General features: G+C 40.8%; 1 protein-coding gene across 6 annotated transcripts in view; it reads right to left on the bottom strand.

Moving 5' to 3' along the window:
• LOC119708305 (potassium voltage-gated channel subfamily KQT member 1-like) overlaps window positions 1-16,386 on the bottom strand; it is a 417,378-nt gene that overhangs the window by 386,500 nt on the left and 14,492 nt on the right. For all 6 annotated transcript variants that reach the window (XR_005259030.1, XR_005259029.1, XM_038154526.1 and 3 more), the window contains 2 exons: window positions 15,120-15,210; window positions 2,046-2,172 (listed from right to left, as the gene is read on the bottom strand). Coding sequence is in view for 4 of the 6 variants with exons in the window: in XM_038154526.1 (XP_038010454.1) it covers window positions 2,046-2,172; window positions 15,120-15,210 (218 nt within the window). In the remaining 2 variants the exon portion in view is untranslated. The remainder of the gene's footprint in view (window positions 1-2,045; window positions 2,173-15,119; window positions 15,211-16,386) is intronic.

The following is a 16,386-nucleotide window of genomic DNA, read 5'->3' as shown; positions in this document are numbered from 1 at the left end:
TTTGGACATCCAGAAAATGAGGCCCACTTGTGAAAACTGATTTAACCAACCTTCCATGGGATGCCTGGGCAAGAGGCAGGATGAGATCCAACCTGAGCAGCAACAACAGTTTCCTTCAGCAAGGTTAACTTGTTTTTTCCTCTCCTTTTAAAACATTCTCCTGCCTCATTTACAACCATGTAGTTGCTGCGACAAATACTGCAGAAGTTCTACAACCAACAGCATTCTTCACTCTCTGTGTTGAATTAATTTCCAGTATCAGTCTGATTTTTTGCTGTAAAGGCTGGATTCCTCCTCAAGGGAAAGCACCCAGTCAGTTTAAACACTGTACTACACTAATTGTGGATGCATGAAAATGAAAATGAAAATGAATAAATGGAGGAATGAAGCTACAGAAAGAGCTTCCATTTGGGATTAATCTTAGCTTTTCAATGCCTGACTGCAAATTTTTTATGCTGTTCCTTTATCATTTATATGTGTGAAGAGATATTTGTAAACACTGGAATTCAGGGTGGGTTTTCTTCCCATCACATCAGAACACAGATCTTTGCCCTTTAGCAAATGATGCATCATGTCTTTACTAAACTGGCAGACATATACATTCCATCTGAAGACAGGCACTAAAGGTGGAAAAGACTGATGCTTAGAAAATTAGTTCAACCAAGTAGTGAGAGTAAAAGTGATTTTTTCATTTGCACTTTCTTCTTTTCTGAAAGTGTTCTTCTGGGTAGAAATATTTATTTTTCTTTCTTTTTCTCCTAACCTGTTCTTCTATTTCTGCTTCTCCTCTGTTCCTAGTTTTCATCCCAGTTTCCAGTGCTTAGATTTCTCTTCTTAAGCCAAATTTACTGGTCCAAACAGCCTTATTTTACAGCCTAGATCTTCAGCATATCCTGCCCTTTCTCTGACACCTTTCAATACCACATATTTCCAGCCCCTGCTGATTTCCCTTCAAGCTCCTGGTTGCTCATCTCTTTAAATGTTGCTCTCCCAGACCTTTGCATCAGAATCCACCTCCCATCTTTTTACTGAGCCTGTGTGTCCCAGAACATTCCTTCTGCCTCAGTCTGGGATTTTCCATGTTGAACTTGTTAAAAACCAATCCAAATTTTAGAGGGAACAAAATCCCATAGAGAAAATCTCCCTTCTGTCAAAGAAATTTTAGTGGATTTTTTTTCTAAATTTAAAATAAAGAATTTCATATTTATGAAGAAATAAAATGAATTCATTATGTTTTACTTTCTGTTCTATTCCTTTATTTTCTTTTTCCAGTGTTTACATTTTATTCTTATTGATTTGAAAATAATAGAACGAGTCAGTAGGATTCAATCATTCCCAGCAAAGGTATTTCCCAAGTTTACCTCGTTCTGTCAGTGCAGACATTGTTCCATCTGCATTTGATGTGGAAAAGCAAACCTTGATTTCCAATGTATTATATCCTTAGGGGAATTTTGAAGGTTAAATGAAGTACTGAGTGTACAACCAGCTATAGCCATTCTTAGCTTTTCTTAACAAAACCCACAGTGTCTTCCCCAGGGGCTCCAATACAAACATGAATATTTGCTGTGGTAGTACCAAAATACCAGCAGAGAGAACCCCTTGAAATCACAGTTGAATGAGACTATCACTTTCTCTAATATACCAATCTAAGAAGCACTTATTAATTGAGAGAGGAATCAAGAACACAATGAGGAGTAAAAACGATTCCTTATGGGTCTCATGGTTACATCACAAAAACAGACCAGCTCTAGAAGAAGATGAAGAATTTGTTTGTACCCAAGGAAGGATTTTGTGTTCAAAATCTTGTCAATTTCCTGCAATTACCCAAGGTTTAGTCATTTCTTCACTTTACAGTCCTGCCTTTCTAAGGTTGATGTCTGCCTTACACATATTTTAAGTGTTCTAGCAACCCAAAAGAAGAGAAATCACAAAACAGATAAATGCTTGAGGGGTAGGCGTAGCTTAGAATGGCAATAGGGCCCCTGCAGGAGTGGACATTTTTATTTACAACAACCAGGAGGGCTGCAAAAGAGTTTAAAACTTACCAATGATGGATATTGGCTTCCTGGCAAACCGAATCCTTCCCTGGAAGCCAACATACTTACTCCTGCAGCCTGCAGACCACAGCCGGACCAGGTACTCAGCACCAAAAAACACCACCAGAACTATTTCCTAATGAAAGGGGGAAGAGATCAGAGTTGAGTTTCTTTCATTATGAGTACAGTTTGCACATCTAATTTATTCATAGGACTAATACAAATGAGCTTGTCGAGATAGATGATGCAATAAAATGATTTAGCCTAATCTGTTGACTTTGTATGCATATGCCAGGCAGTAACTAAAAGTGAGAGATAATCAGTTCCTGAATGTCATTTGCATCAATAAACAGATGATTTAAGCTCCATTCCATCTGTATATCATACGGAAAACCACAACATTATTCTTCTTTTGTTTTGACATTTCCTTGCCCTCTGGGGCTTTCCCCACCTGGGTTGCCCTCCTCTGGACACACTCTCATGTTCTGATGTCCTTCTTCTACTGAGACACCAAAACAGCTCCCAGGACTCCAGGTGGGGCTGCACCAGTACAGAGCAGGGTGGGACAATTTCCTCTCTCCATCTCTGTGCACCCCAGGACACAGGTGACCCCTCTGGCTTCCAGGGCACACTGGTGACTGACATTGAACTTGCATCAAAACCCCCAGATCTCTCTGTGCAGGGCTGCTCTCCAGCCTCTTGTCCCACAGCTTGTATGTATCACCAGGACAGGCTCATCTCAGGGGGAGACTGAAGCTCTGGCTTTTGTGCATTTCCACGCAGTTGGTGATTGCCCAGCTCTCTGCTCTATCCAGATCTCTCTGTATGGCCTCTGTACCCTGGGGAAGTTCACAGCTCTCCCCAGTCTAGTACAGCTGTCAAACCAACTTAATGTGCATTTGATTTCTGACTCTTGATCACTTAAAAAACATACTGGCAAGCACTGGCTGTAAAGTTGAGCCCTGGGGTCCCCCCCAGTGACTGAGTGCCAGGCTGGTGTGACCCTGCTTACTGCAACTCTTTGGGCCAATTGCTCATCCAGTGTACCATGGGCTTGTTGAGCCGTGTGCTGGAGCATTTATCCAGAAAGATTCAGTGACACACAGAAATCAAAAGCTTGGCTGAAATCAAAAAACCCCACATTTTCTGACTTTCCTTAGTCAACTTTGGATAAATTTGAGTTGTTTAAGCAGGACTTTCCCCCATGATCTTGTGCTGGCTGTAACCAATGACTGTGTTGTCTCATGAGTGTTTTTCAATAACCTCCAAAACAACTTTCTCCATAATTTTACCAGGCACTGCAATGAGACTGACAGGTCTGAAATCACCAGGGACTTCCTTCTTGTCCTTAAAAACTGGGACAACATTTGCCAGCTTTCAGTTTAGTGGGACCTCTCCAGACTCTCAAGACCACTGAAAAATAAATGGAGTGAGGTCCTGCAATGACATCTGCCAGGTCTTTCAGTATCCTGGAATGAATCCCACTGAGCCCCATGATTTATGCACATCCAGCTGTAGCAGCAAGCCTCAAAAAAACTCAGGGTGGACTGAGATTGTATCATCTTCCCAACAGTCATGGTCTTCCAACAGAACTCCAGACTTCCCAGGGCCCATCATTGTTGAAGGCAGGAGTGAAGAGGACATTAAACATCTGCTTTGTCTACGTGGCTATTTTTGGGGTGACTAATCTCGTGAAGCCATGGCCCAATGCTATTTCTGATTCCCATTTTGCTATGAACATATTTGTAAAAGTCCTTTTTATTGTCCTTCTCAGTGCTGGCCTGCTTGAACTCCAATTCAGCTTTGGCTGCACTAATTTTCTCCCTACCTTGGGGACAGAATCTCCTCCCATGTCACCTGGCCCCCCACATACTCCCCTTTCCTCCCTAAGTTCTAGAAGACCCCTACTCAGCCAAGATGGTCTTCTGGCCAGCTTTGCTTGGCTTCCAACCCTTTGGAATTGCCTCTTCCTGTGCTCTTAGGAGATGGCCTTGAGAAGGTGACCAGCATTCAGAGCCCCCAGTACCTTCTAAAGCAGATTCCCAAAAGACTTTACTAACCAGCCTGTACTGCTCTCCACATGACCAGGATCCAAATTTTGCTGACAGCTTCTCTTCTATCACCAGCTTTTGAAACTTGGCTCCTCCAAGGTCACTGTGACCAAGACACAACCACCAGCCATCACTTTGCCCACAAGTCCCTCATAAACAACACATCTTGGAGGACACCTTTCCTAGTCAACCACCTGTGCCAGGAAGTTCTCTTCACATGCTCAGAAATCTCCTGGACCTGTTTGAGTCCTCTGTATGATATTCCCAGTTGATATCTGGGAAGATAAAATCACCCATAAGAATTGGTGACAGAGGCGAGCTGTATATCCAACATGTAAATAAATGAATTATCAATATTTTAATATTGCTCCCCTTTTCAGCACTGCATTGTGAAGCACTCATGTGTGACCAAGGGTAGGTGTATTTTGAAATGCCTCTAAAGAAAGCAGATTAGTCAAGATCAAAACGTGGGCAGATTCACTGAGATCTTTGTTCCCCCCTTCCTTGTTTTCCTCTCTGTTGCAGTGTGGTAGCACAACCCAAACACAGCTTCTAGGCTTTGTTCCAACCCAAACTGTACCCAGTAATTCAAAGTCACCAAACACCTACTGCATGAGTTACAGCTCTGGGAAATGTTTGCATTTTAAGTTGAACGTGCTCTCAATCTGCACCTGGGGGATTCTAAGCACCCAAAAAGCAAAACACACTTAAATCACAATTTTCACTCAATGACAATACCAACTTGATTTTAAAACTGACACTCTGAATGGCTCAAGAGAGACCAAAATATTTCAAAGCTGAAAAAAAAAAAAGGAAAAAACTCTACACTAATACGCAAAAATTCATGTCAATTTTGCCTTTTAACAAAGTTAGGTTAACATTTCTGTGTTCACTTCTGCCTCCTTGTTTTGCCTGGAATGAGAACTAAGAAAATATGCACAGTCTTCCTCTTTTTTTGCATGCCACTTTCAGCCTGAATAAACTAAGGGTTAGTACAAAACTAAGAAAGCTTACAGCCATTTTCAAGGCAGAGGCAAAAGAAAATACACAGCAAATTAACTCCCCAAGTTTCATCTTTTAGTATATGTATTATCAAGAGCATCTACAATTAATTCTAAGTTTGCATTCTCTCTACAGTCGAAATAGAAATATTTATTCAAGTATAATAGTCAAATCAAATCATAAGAACAATCTGCAAAGGAAAAGAACTCTTGCATTTCTGGAACCTTGCAAGATACTCTCTCACTTATTAAATTGTCTCTGTTTTCAGAAGGTTCCTGGTATCACCACTCTAGCATTTTGTTTTTCTTCTTAGGAATCTCTAAATTCCACTAAAGGAAGCAGAGCACTGTTTATGGCAGTGGAAGAATCATTTTCATGGACCTGCACGTTACAGTTACTTTTGGTGAAAAGCTGTGTAGAAAGGAGACAATCAGAGAAGTGCCAAGGAAGCAAAAACTTCTTCGATTCTCCTTGATTATCCTCTAAGGACACTTTTAAAAGCTAAATTAAAACTACATCTGTCCTGAGGGTATTTTATTATCAGAACTCATCTTGGTTATGTCCAGAAAACCCTGACAAAGTCAACAAGGTTGCACAGTCCATGGGAAGGAAAAATAAATTGTTGACAGGAAGGAGGAAAAGGAGGAACTTACATCTTCAACAAATTTGACATTAATTACTAATCACAGTTCATTTTGTCCTGGACAGGTGTCCACATTACCAAAACCACAGCCATTAACACATTTATTGGCAGCCACAGACAGGCCAAAGACCAAAAAAGCATGGAAACTGGACAAACATCACAGCTCTGCAGGTGGTCCCTCAAAAAAACAAGGAAGATTATGACATTTACACTCTTGTTGTGTGTACTCCTAATGCAAGATAGGAGACATCCATTTCCAGAGCTGCCAAGGCTGATCAAGCTTCACCTCACTAAATTCACCTTCAAAAAAATGCCCTAACCTCCCTCCTTTTCCTCTTCCACACATAAACACTTTTCAGAGCCTTAAATTTATTGCCTCACATTTACCTTCTGGTAAAAGAAAAAAAAAAAAAACAACCCAGCAATTTTCTGTAAAGTCAGAAAAAAGTATTAATTCTCACTAAAATGGTAACAAATGATGGTGAGAACTTGTGGACAAAATATGAACCAGAACAAAATCAGCAAAAACAATCTGCAAATGAAATTTACATCCATCTGTGTGTCAGTTTGAGATCGTTCTCCAGCCTTCTGCAATTTTCCAGAACCCTTGCTTTCAAAATGGGATTACACTCACAAGTAACCCACAAAACCTTTTGATTTCAGCTCCCAGCAGTATTTTTCCCCTTCTGCTGGAAGTGGTCAAGGAATAAATGCATGATGAAGGATTCTGAGCAGATTTAATAGACCTGGAAAGCAGTTTGGCATCAACAGAAAGCCAGGGATGAACTCCTCTAATGAAACTGAAACCAAAAATAATGAGTGGGAACAAACCATTACTTCATAAAAATAAGATCCATATCAGAGTTGACTCTTCACACTCACACTCACAGTCTCTTCCTGTTTTGATTGTGGCAACTCAAATTGCCACAGGAATACCAACAAATGGATTTAATTACAGATTTTAAATTGGGTCTGTGCTATCTAACACCTCTGCTAAAGTCAGTAGCAGCATTCCACTACTCCGTGCTTCTCCTTCTTGTCTGGGGAAAAGGCTTAAAGCACATAAGGACTATAACAGTCCTTGCCCTTAAATTAATTTCATCTTTGAATTTTTTTTACTTTTCTGAAGTCTATCCACTGCATAAATCTTCCCTCCCTCCACCAAATTGATAATAAAATAATACATAGTTGTGTTTATGCTATTTTTAGTATATTTTCATTTTATTAATTTAATGAAAAATATGCAAAAATAAGCTTAAAGGGAAGTATGTATACAAATAACTTCCACCCATATCTAATTCAATCAATCAAATAAAAAACCCTTGTGGAAAAGCCATCAACTTTTAATCCAAGAATGTCATTGATGACCAAATTAAAAAATACCTGCATTAACACAGAAACCCAACACTTTTACACAGGCGTGTGTGTGTGTAAATTAAATATATAGCCTGGAATTTATAATTTACCCCAGTTTGGTTATGGATAACTGCACTGGGGAAGCAGGAGAGGGAAGTTCGCTGGAGTGATTAAAGTGCACACATGAAAAAGAAGGGTATTTTCTCAGCTGCAGCTGTGTTTTAGGTGGAGAGCACACACAAGGCTCTCTTCACTTTTTTTATTGGAATATTTAGGTGCTGGGGTAAAAGGAGGAAGTGGGATGGCTAAATGAATAGTGTGTTCTCACGGAGATTCAATCAAGGAATGGCAGCTCCAGACAATGAAGCCTCAGAAAGAGGCATAAAGGTTTAATAGTCCAAATGTTTGCACACGTGTACTTATGTCCCAAATTTAATCTGATAACCTGTCTTCAAGGTTTTCCAGTCCTTACAGTTGAAAATGTCCATTTAGTGACCTGTTCAGTTTAATAGCTACTCAAATGCCATGAAAACCTACTGATAATGAGAATGTTTCTTTTCTACCATCATGCTGGCTCTTGCAAAGATGAGAGACATCCTATGTGAAAACAGAATACCCAAAACACAGAAGAAAAAATGCCAAATGCTGCTAAGTGTCCTATAGTACCATTAACTTACTCACACTTCCAACTTTTATGTGAAACCAATGCACTCAAAGGCTGTTGTTTGGATACAAGTGGATTTAACATTTCATTAAAAATACACTTCCATGCACACCTGACAAATATGCTGAATTTGCTGCCCTCCTACCAGGAGTAAGCTTGTCTTTCATTTTATTGCTGTTTCCTGTTTCCTGCATGGAATGAAGCTGTACACTGATGAGGGAAGCTCATGGTGACAGCCACATTCAAGAGAACTGGGTGAGTCACAGAGGAAGAGTTATTTTTTAATTCTATTTAAGCAGGTAACAATTTTTCTCCAAAGAAAATCAACTATTTTTGACAAGGCATTTTTTCTCAATTGTTTCATTCTGAAAGATACCACTAAGGTAAATATAATCAAATAGAGAATGAATAAGATTCAGAAAGTTAGTACCTGAAATTCTAATTTCTCTATAGATCCTCAGAAGCCTTCCAGCTCCCCCCAGCACATCCCTGAAGGGACCACCTCTGATAGGTGGTGAAGGGTTTAGCTTTGCTCCTGGAGTGGAATCAATCCAATACGAATATGCACTTCAGAATTTCAAATAATTATTTCCATGTTTGTTAACCTTTTGATTTGGGACAGTGTCAATATTTTGAGGAAAGGAACTGAAAAAATCCTTCATGTGTCTCTCCACCTTCCCCTCACTCCCAAGAAATGTTTCTCAAGTCTCTTGGCCATATTCTAAAACCCCTTTGCACAGAAAACTCCACTGAGCCCCAGTGAGTCAAACTTGACTAAGGGTATTAGGAGTTGGCTCTTTGTTAATTAGCCTCAGCCTTATTTATTGCAGAAGGATTCTATTTCAGACATTTGCAAAGCACACAGCAATCACTGAGTGTGATCTGTGGTGCATTAGGCACAAGGTAATATAACCCACAGGAATAATTGAGTTGTAATTCACACTGAGAAGCCTGAGAGTTGCATTTGATTCCAAAAAAACAATGGCAACTCTGCAAGATCACTCAGCAGACAACTTGAGCTTACACAATGTGTTGAAAGGCTTGTGGACTCAATTTTTTTCGTAATATGTTTTATGTAGGAAACAATATTCCATCTCTACTTCAATAATGCTTTCTATTGTAATAATATAATATTCCCAATCTATTTTTTCATCTTCCCACAGACCAACAAGAAGCTCAGAAAGAAACAGGGATTCTCCTCCTTGCTTTCTCTCTCAGAAGTTCACAGGAGCAAAATAATACAGCAAATGCTTAGGAGCCATAAGTTTCTTTTTATTCATGTGTATTCTGCACTTGCAGGGTCTGGCTCTTTCACAGTATTCAGAAATGAATGTATTTTGTCCTGAGACAGTTTGGCTGTCAGTGTCTTTATGGGACTGGACACCTCAGGAACACCTGCTGTCACCCAGGCAATGTACACTGCACAAATATCACAAAATGCCAGGAATTATTATGAGATACCCTGTAAGAAATCCATTATCAGCTGTAAAAAACAGTGTGGTGAGGCCAGCAGGAAGAGCACCTGTGAACTTCATGCATTGCACTATGCAATGATCACTTTTTCAAACAGACCTGAGGAAGGCCCTAAGTGTTCATGCCGTATGGCAAAGACCAGATTTAGACTGGCACAGAGGCAGGAAATAGATAAAAATTCTGCCTTTTTTACTTTCTAAGGCTGACTGCTTTGATGGGATGGAGAAAACAACCTCAAACCTAGTAGAATACATTCACCATAAATCACAGAGACTACTCAATTATGGTTTTTGCAGGCTTGTTTCTCCTCTGCTACAGATTGGAGCTGACCCAACAGCTACACAGCTTAGATGGGAGATAGGGTAAAACCAGAGACAAACAAAAAGCAACAGGAGAGCTCCTCCACTGCAGACAGGAAGCCCTCAGTGGAAGAAAGCCTCCAGTGGCCTCCCTTCAAAACCCTCCCTTGGAAAATGGTGTTATTCCAAAGAGAAAAGCCACCCTGATGTCCAGTTCAGAACCAGAGCAGGTAAATAGTGACATGCCTTAGCTGGCTTAAGTAAGCCAATTATCATTTGGCCCTCTGAAGTGTGAGTACTTTGGACAGCCTTCCCTATATTTACAGCAGGAGGATGAGTGTGTCCATGGCACGTGATGCAGAAAAAAAATCATATAAACCCAAAACTGAGCAGTGACTTTGGGACAGCCACGTAACAAGGGCCCACCTGCAGCCAAAAACTCTTCCACAAGATCCTCCTCCTAAATACAGCCACAAGGTGAGTCTCTGGCCCAAAAAACTTGAGCACCAGCTGGTGTGAGAACTTCTGATTTCACATCTCAGCCTTTTCTCCAACAGAACTTGCAAACACAGGAGTGCTAATCCATGCTAAATGTAGTCACTGCATGAGAATTTCCAGCAACCAAGAGAGCAGTAAGGACTGACAACAGAGGCAACAAGTGAGGACTCTGAAAAGAGAGTCTTTGAGGGAATTGTGTACCCTCTGATGCTGCAGTGCTGGGAACTACAGGTGTTCGTGTGTTTGGGAGAGATGCCAGTGCTTTTTCCAGCAAAGAAAGGAAATTCTACTGTATATTGGGTCTTCTATTTTCCTTTTTCAGAGGAACGCAGATGCATAAAATCTATCTCCAAAAGGGAGGTACCACAGGGCCTGAACTCATCAGTTGATTCAATATGATTTATAGCAAAACCAATCTATTTTCTCTAAGTTAAGAATACACTCGGTATTCCTAAATTTAAAAAGTAATTAACGACAAGATACTAAATCAGACAAAACTCTTCCCTTATTACTGTAATACTATCATTGTACAAATTGTAAGTTTATTGTGCTGTTATTCAGGGTGTGTAAAACCATCATGTGTATGATGAAAATAATATTTTGTTGTTGTTTTTAGACTGGCACAGTTAGAGAAAATTGTCCCACAAGCTAAGAAGCTATCTTTTTGCAAAGTCTTTTGCAATAAAATACAAACAAAAAATCGGTCTTTTAGAAACTACCATGGTGACCTCTCCTGGTAGAAAAATATATGACCTCTAACCATGAAAACAGATTAATCCCCAAAGGAGGTACACCTAGCCCATTTCATGGTTTATTTTTTTCATTCCATATCCTGAAAGATCTAGATGCCATTTACAAATCAAAACTGACAAACAAAATACTAGATCATCAAGCAAACATTACAGCCTCTTGCTGGAGAGGCAAAAGTCTAATCAAGAGGCTTTGGCAATTTTTAGAAACACTTTTTCAACAGAATAATCCTAGAACCAGATAAAATTATAACTGTATAATTAGAGAATTAGAACTTGAGACAAAATGGGAGGATAAAATATTACCTAAACCTGGGGCAACTGGGAATGAAACTCAGCTGTAACTCAGGATCCTCTTGAGTGTTGCAAATACTTTATTCACTACTCTGCCTTGTTCCACTGCACTTGTTTCCACACACACTGCACAAGAACCTTTTAATGCATCAGATCCTAAATACTGCTGGATAGACCAGTGAGAAACTTTCCTCTGGTACAGATACAGGACCAAGCAATGCTGGGGAATCTACAGATTTATTTTCATACTACACACTACAGGCACAATCTGAACAAAACCAATGGTAGATGCATTTAAGCTTTGTACATTGTTAAATAGCATGCACACAGTCATTGTGATCCATTTTTAACAGTATTGGAAACTTCAGGCTTCTCTCTGCAAGTATAAAAATTCAGAAAGCTGTGTTCTTCGTTACCCATTCTGTTGGTGTTTACCAATACAAGCCATTGTGCCAATGCCACTGTCACTCCCCTCAAATGCTGGCTACTAAATGCTCAGCAGAGGGAAAGAAACCCAGTCAGGAATTAACAAATCTCATACAATGTGTATACATGAAAAAATTAAATTGGAGTATGTCAGACAGAGCTGGAAAGAACTCTCACAAGAGTGACAGGGAATACACAAAATATTTGGTAGCATGAGAACAAAAACATCCTTTAAACAGCAACATTTCAAGCTCAAGACAAGAAATTTCACCAGTCCTGCTATTGTGGAAGTAAACTGATTATACCACAGTGATGGAGATTTAAATGTTGTCTTCTGTCTGTAAGTACAAAGAGCAGACGTTTCCTTTGAGCCCAAGCAAGAGCATCAAATAAAACAACTATGGCAGAGGGGAGGCCCAGCATCAGCTGTGGCTATGCAATGTTTTCAGTCATCTCAAAGACAAGAGATTGGCCATCACGCTGAAACACAGGGCTAAGAGTTACATTCCTTTCCTCCAGAATTCACTTGAATTGTCAGAGACTTGAGAACATATGCTTAGGAAATGGGAGGAGAGTAAACATTTGGGGCTTTTTTTTACTCTTAGTTCCAGCAACTGCTTCTTCAGTCCCCTTTTCTATTCCAGCTACAAACACTCTGATATTCCCTCCTTGGTATATTCACAGAGCTTGTCTGAATCGGTTTCACACCTGACAAGAAATTCTCTTAGACCATCCAGATGTCTTAAGAACATTAACATGATGACATCTTTAAAACACCAGGCTCTGGTGTCTTAGGACACATCTAGTGCTATATCTGATACCAAAGTCTCATCTCTACTCCGGTGACTCATATTATCCAAAATTGTACTTGGCACACCATCTCGCCCTCCCTATGAAAATACAAAAACATTTCCATGTCTTCAAGTACCAAGTACTATTCCTTTTGCCAGGCCTTATCAATTCGCAACAGCACATTTTTGACATTCCCAATTTTGATCCTTCCCAATTGTTAATCTACCTGAATAGAATGAAAAGCAGTTTTCTCACAAGTGGGGAAGTACCACAAGCATCACATGCGAGTATTTATTTGCTGCTGAGGGCTATACAAAGAATTACAGGATCCTTCACTCAGGAGAGAAACAAACCAATTTCACTTTGAACTTGATCTGCTAGATGCTTTGGCCCAGTTTTGATTCTCACCACACTGGCAGTGTCCTCTGTCCCCAGTTTCAAGAGAGCAGGCAGAATGCACTTGGAGAGATAAAACTGTTTTATGAACAGTCAGCTGTGGTATGAAGTAGATCAGAGTAATGTTCCTCCCAGGAGTAAAGAGAACAGCAATCTCCACACTTCTGTGGGGTGAACACTTTCCTGGCTCAAATGGGAGAGCCAGTTGGAAATTCCTTCAGGTAAAGGTGGGAAGATGTGCTCCAAGCAGAAGTCAAATCATTTAACTCCTGCCAACAAGAAGTCTCCCAACTCTATGAAAAAGAACTGATTTAATTAGCTTCTGTAATTGAAGTGAATTTATTTCAGACCAAACCAAGTTTTAAGACAAATGTGTTCTAGGCAAGTGACTCTACAGTAGCCAGCAGAACAGTTACCCTGTGTACTGGCCATTTCTAGGAAGGAAACTAAGGAAATAGCAGGAGGAAAAACTCCAGAGGCATCCTCCAGGGTAAGGCTGTGACACAAGGAGGCCAAGAAATTGTTCCACTGACTTTGCATGATTCATTTGGCATGATTCCTAGCATGGCAGTGCCATGTGGGCACTCTGAGAGCCACACATCTGTCTCCATCTCATTACTCTTTGTCAAAAAATGTGTCTGGACAAGCAAATTCCATCTGCACAGAAGCGCTCAGCTGAGCCAGGAACACTGCTCCCAGCAGTGCCTGCGCTGACCTGCAAACACCACATCTCAGGGAGCAGTCAAAGACCACAGATTGGCAGAACATTGCACTTTGCTTGACACTGAATTGTGGCTTACAGGCTAAGCAACATATGCTACAGGATTAACTTTAATCAAGACCTCAGAATAACTCTGGAATCTAATGATGCCTCAGTCAACTGCATGCAAAAGCTGCACATGCTAATGTAGCCTAAGCCATAGGAAAACAAAGAAGTAACTTGTGGGGTTTCACCCCCGGACTGGGATGACCCCGAAAGATGGAAAAGTCTCTCCTCCAACCCGTGCCTTCAAAGAAAGACTCAGCAGTCTTCTGTTGTCTGTTCTCAAGGTTTTTTATTGTTGGTTATCTACAAGATTCTTCTCCCTGAACTGCTGTGGCCCGTTCAGCAGCTCAGACAAAGGCACACTGCACTCCCAGGGGGCTGGTGCTATCTTTTATATTATATATTACGTACTACATGTTTATGCTTTTTCTCCAATACCTACTATCTATATTGAATGGTGACTTTCTACTCTAGACCAATCTGTGAGTGCCAACATCACCAAAGACATGGAGGCTGGGAAGGAGAAAGAAAGAGGACAGGGCACACCCAAATCCCTCCATCTTAGAACCCCTGACCCCCATGTACAAAACTTGGACCCCTGCGTACAAGGCTTAAAACCCCCCTGTACAGCACTCAAAAATCCTTCCTTTCACTTTGTGATTATCTCTACTATGCTATCTAAACTTGTGTGTGTGTGTGGCTTGTAATGCTTCATACAGAGTTAGTAACTTGCTCCACGGGCTAAGATCAAAACCCCAAGAGTGTCTTTGGCTGCATGCCAGGGTCTCAGAGCCCCCTGCCAGCGGCTCTGGCCATCCAGGGCACCCAGAGGAGAGTCCTGGGTTCCGACAGTAACTGATTTTTATTTTCAGACCAGATGGAAAACCAAATTCTATCACATTAAAATTCACCATTTGGCAAAAGGAAACTACAATAAGAATACTGAGATCATCACACATGAGATCAGAGGATTTGAGTGGCTAAAATACAGATATTGCAAGGAACCAGTTGAAAGTTATTTACTCCATTTTTATCAAAGATGCTTAATCTCCATTTTTCACTTCCTGAAGGTGAATAGAGGCAGGGGGGAACAGAGGAGGGACATTGTCTAGTGTCCTCATGCAAGTTATTTGTACTTTTGATTCCCACGAAGCAAGCACCAACTTCAAATCCACATCACTGGTGACAGCAGTGTGATAGGAGCTCTTCCTTCCTGTTCTGTAGAGTAGCAAACCAGGCTGACAGAAATCACCTGCCTCTGAAAAGCAATGTTCCTGGCCAAATTTTTACCATAAGACTTAGAAAATACACACTTTAAAAACTTATTCCTATAGAATGATACAGTGATGATATATCTGTTCCCTGCTGCCTAAGACTGATGAACACCAGTTGTCCACTATAAGAGATATACTTTGGGGAAAGCAAGTTCATGAAAACTGGTAATCTAACAAGTGTCCTCATAGTTCAAGGATCTAGAAAATAACCATCCTCATTAAACTGTGACCTTTACTTAATGAAAGCAAGCACTCTTTTAAATATCTTGCTGGCATGCTCTGCATGAGGATTTTTAACAGTTATCTCTCTTGCTCACCAAAAGCAATTCAGGTTTAGTCAAACCCAAAAACATTCACTTACCATCCAGAAAAGAGCTCTTCTCCAAAAAAGTTCACTTACCATCCAGAAAAGGGTTCCAATGGCAAACTCAGAATAGTGCTCTATAGTAGACAGTACACTGAATATTAAACAAATCAGCACCAGGAGAAATCTGTAAAAAGAAAACAGTGTTTAGTGACTTGTCAAGTTGAACTGTAAATCTAGATCTAGTTTTTTCTCTCTCTCATTCACTTAACTTTTTTATCACAAATTCTTTGTGTTTAATCAGTCAATTCTTCCCACTCAAGTGAGTATCATCATTTTGCATTCGTTCAGCTTTCAGAAACATGGAATAAAAATGACAGGAAGGCTGAACACAGTAAATCAACAGGTAAAGCTCACATTATCAAGTATATTTCTCAGGGAAGGTTGTCATAGTGAATGTTTCGTGTTTCACTGATTGCTGTACAAACTAACAGAGACATAAACTACACTCAGTGGGTTTTGGTAGCTTTGACATGAAAGCTATAGGTGAAAAAGCTTATCAGGAAGGGGAAAAACTCTTGCACAACCTAGAGACCAGTGACAAGATGAATTCCCTTGGAGTTTGTCCATGGTCTTGCCCTAGTGGACACTTTTATCAGTGTTCCAGAAGAAGAGATGAAATGCACCTCATCAAATCCACAGCTAACACAAGCCTAGGAGTTTGGTCACCAAGTTTGAAGGCAGAACCCCTGGTTAGTGGTGCCTGCACAGGCTACAGAGCAGACATATAGGAATCTCCTAAAACTTGACAGGAACAAACCTCAAATCCTACACAAAGCGTGGGGAAGAAGACTAAAACACGTTCCCCTAATGTCCCTTTCCCTAACTCCCAGCTCCTGTGCCTCCCTCCCTCATGCATGCCCAAGCAGCAAAGAGGGGTACGGAATGCAGGGTTGTGGTCAGACTACAACACTTCGTCTCTGCCCCTTCTCCCTCCTTCTCCTTCTTCTCCCCTGCTCCCCTGCTGCACTGTGGGCCCTTCCACGAGCTGCAGTCCTTCAGGATAAACCTTCCCCAGGGGCTGCAGGGAATTTCTGCTCTGGGACCTGCAGCACCTCGTCCCCCTTCTCCTGCTTCTCTCACCTCAGTGCTCAGAGGTTGTTTCTCACTCTTGCTTTTCCCTCTCTTCTCACAGACCACACTGTGCTTTTGGTCTTTCCCCAAGAGTTTTTCCACCTAAGGCTGGGGGCTCAGCAGTCATGTGTACACACAGATATAAAGGAGCACATGATACAGAATCCCAGAATCATTTAGCTTGGAAGATCAATGATCATTGAGTCAAAACAACAACCCGACAATCCCA

This window comes from Motacilla alba, chromosome 1A, assembly GCF_015832195.1.
Source record: "Motacilla alba alba isolate MOTALB_02 chromosome 1A, Motacilla_alba_V1.0_pri, whole genome shotgun sequence".
In the NCBI taxonomy this organism is placed as follows: Eukaryota; Metazoa; Chordata; class Aves; order Passeriformes; family Motacillidae; genus Motacilla; species Motacilla alba.
This window is presented reverse-complemented; position numbering and strand designations above follow the sequence as displayed.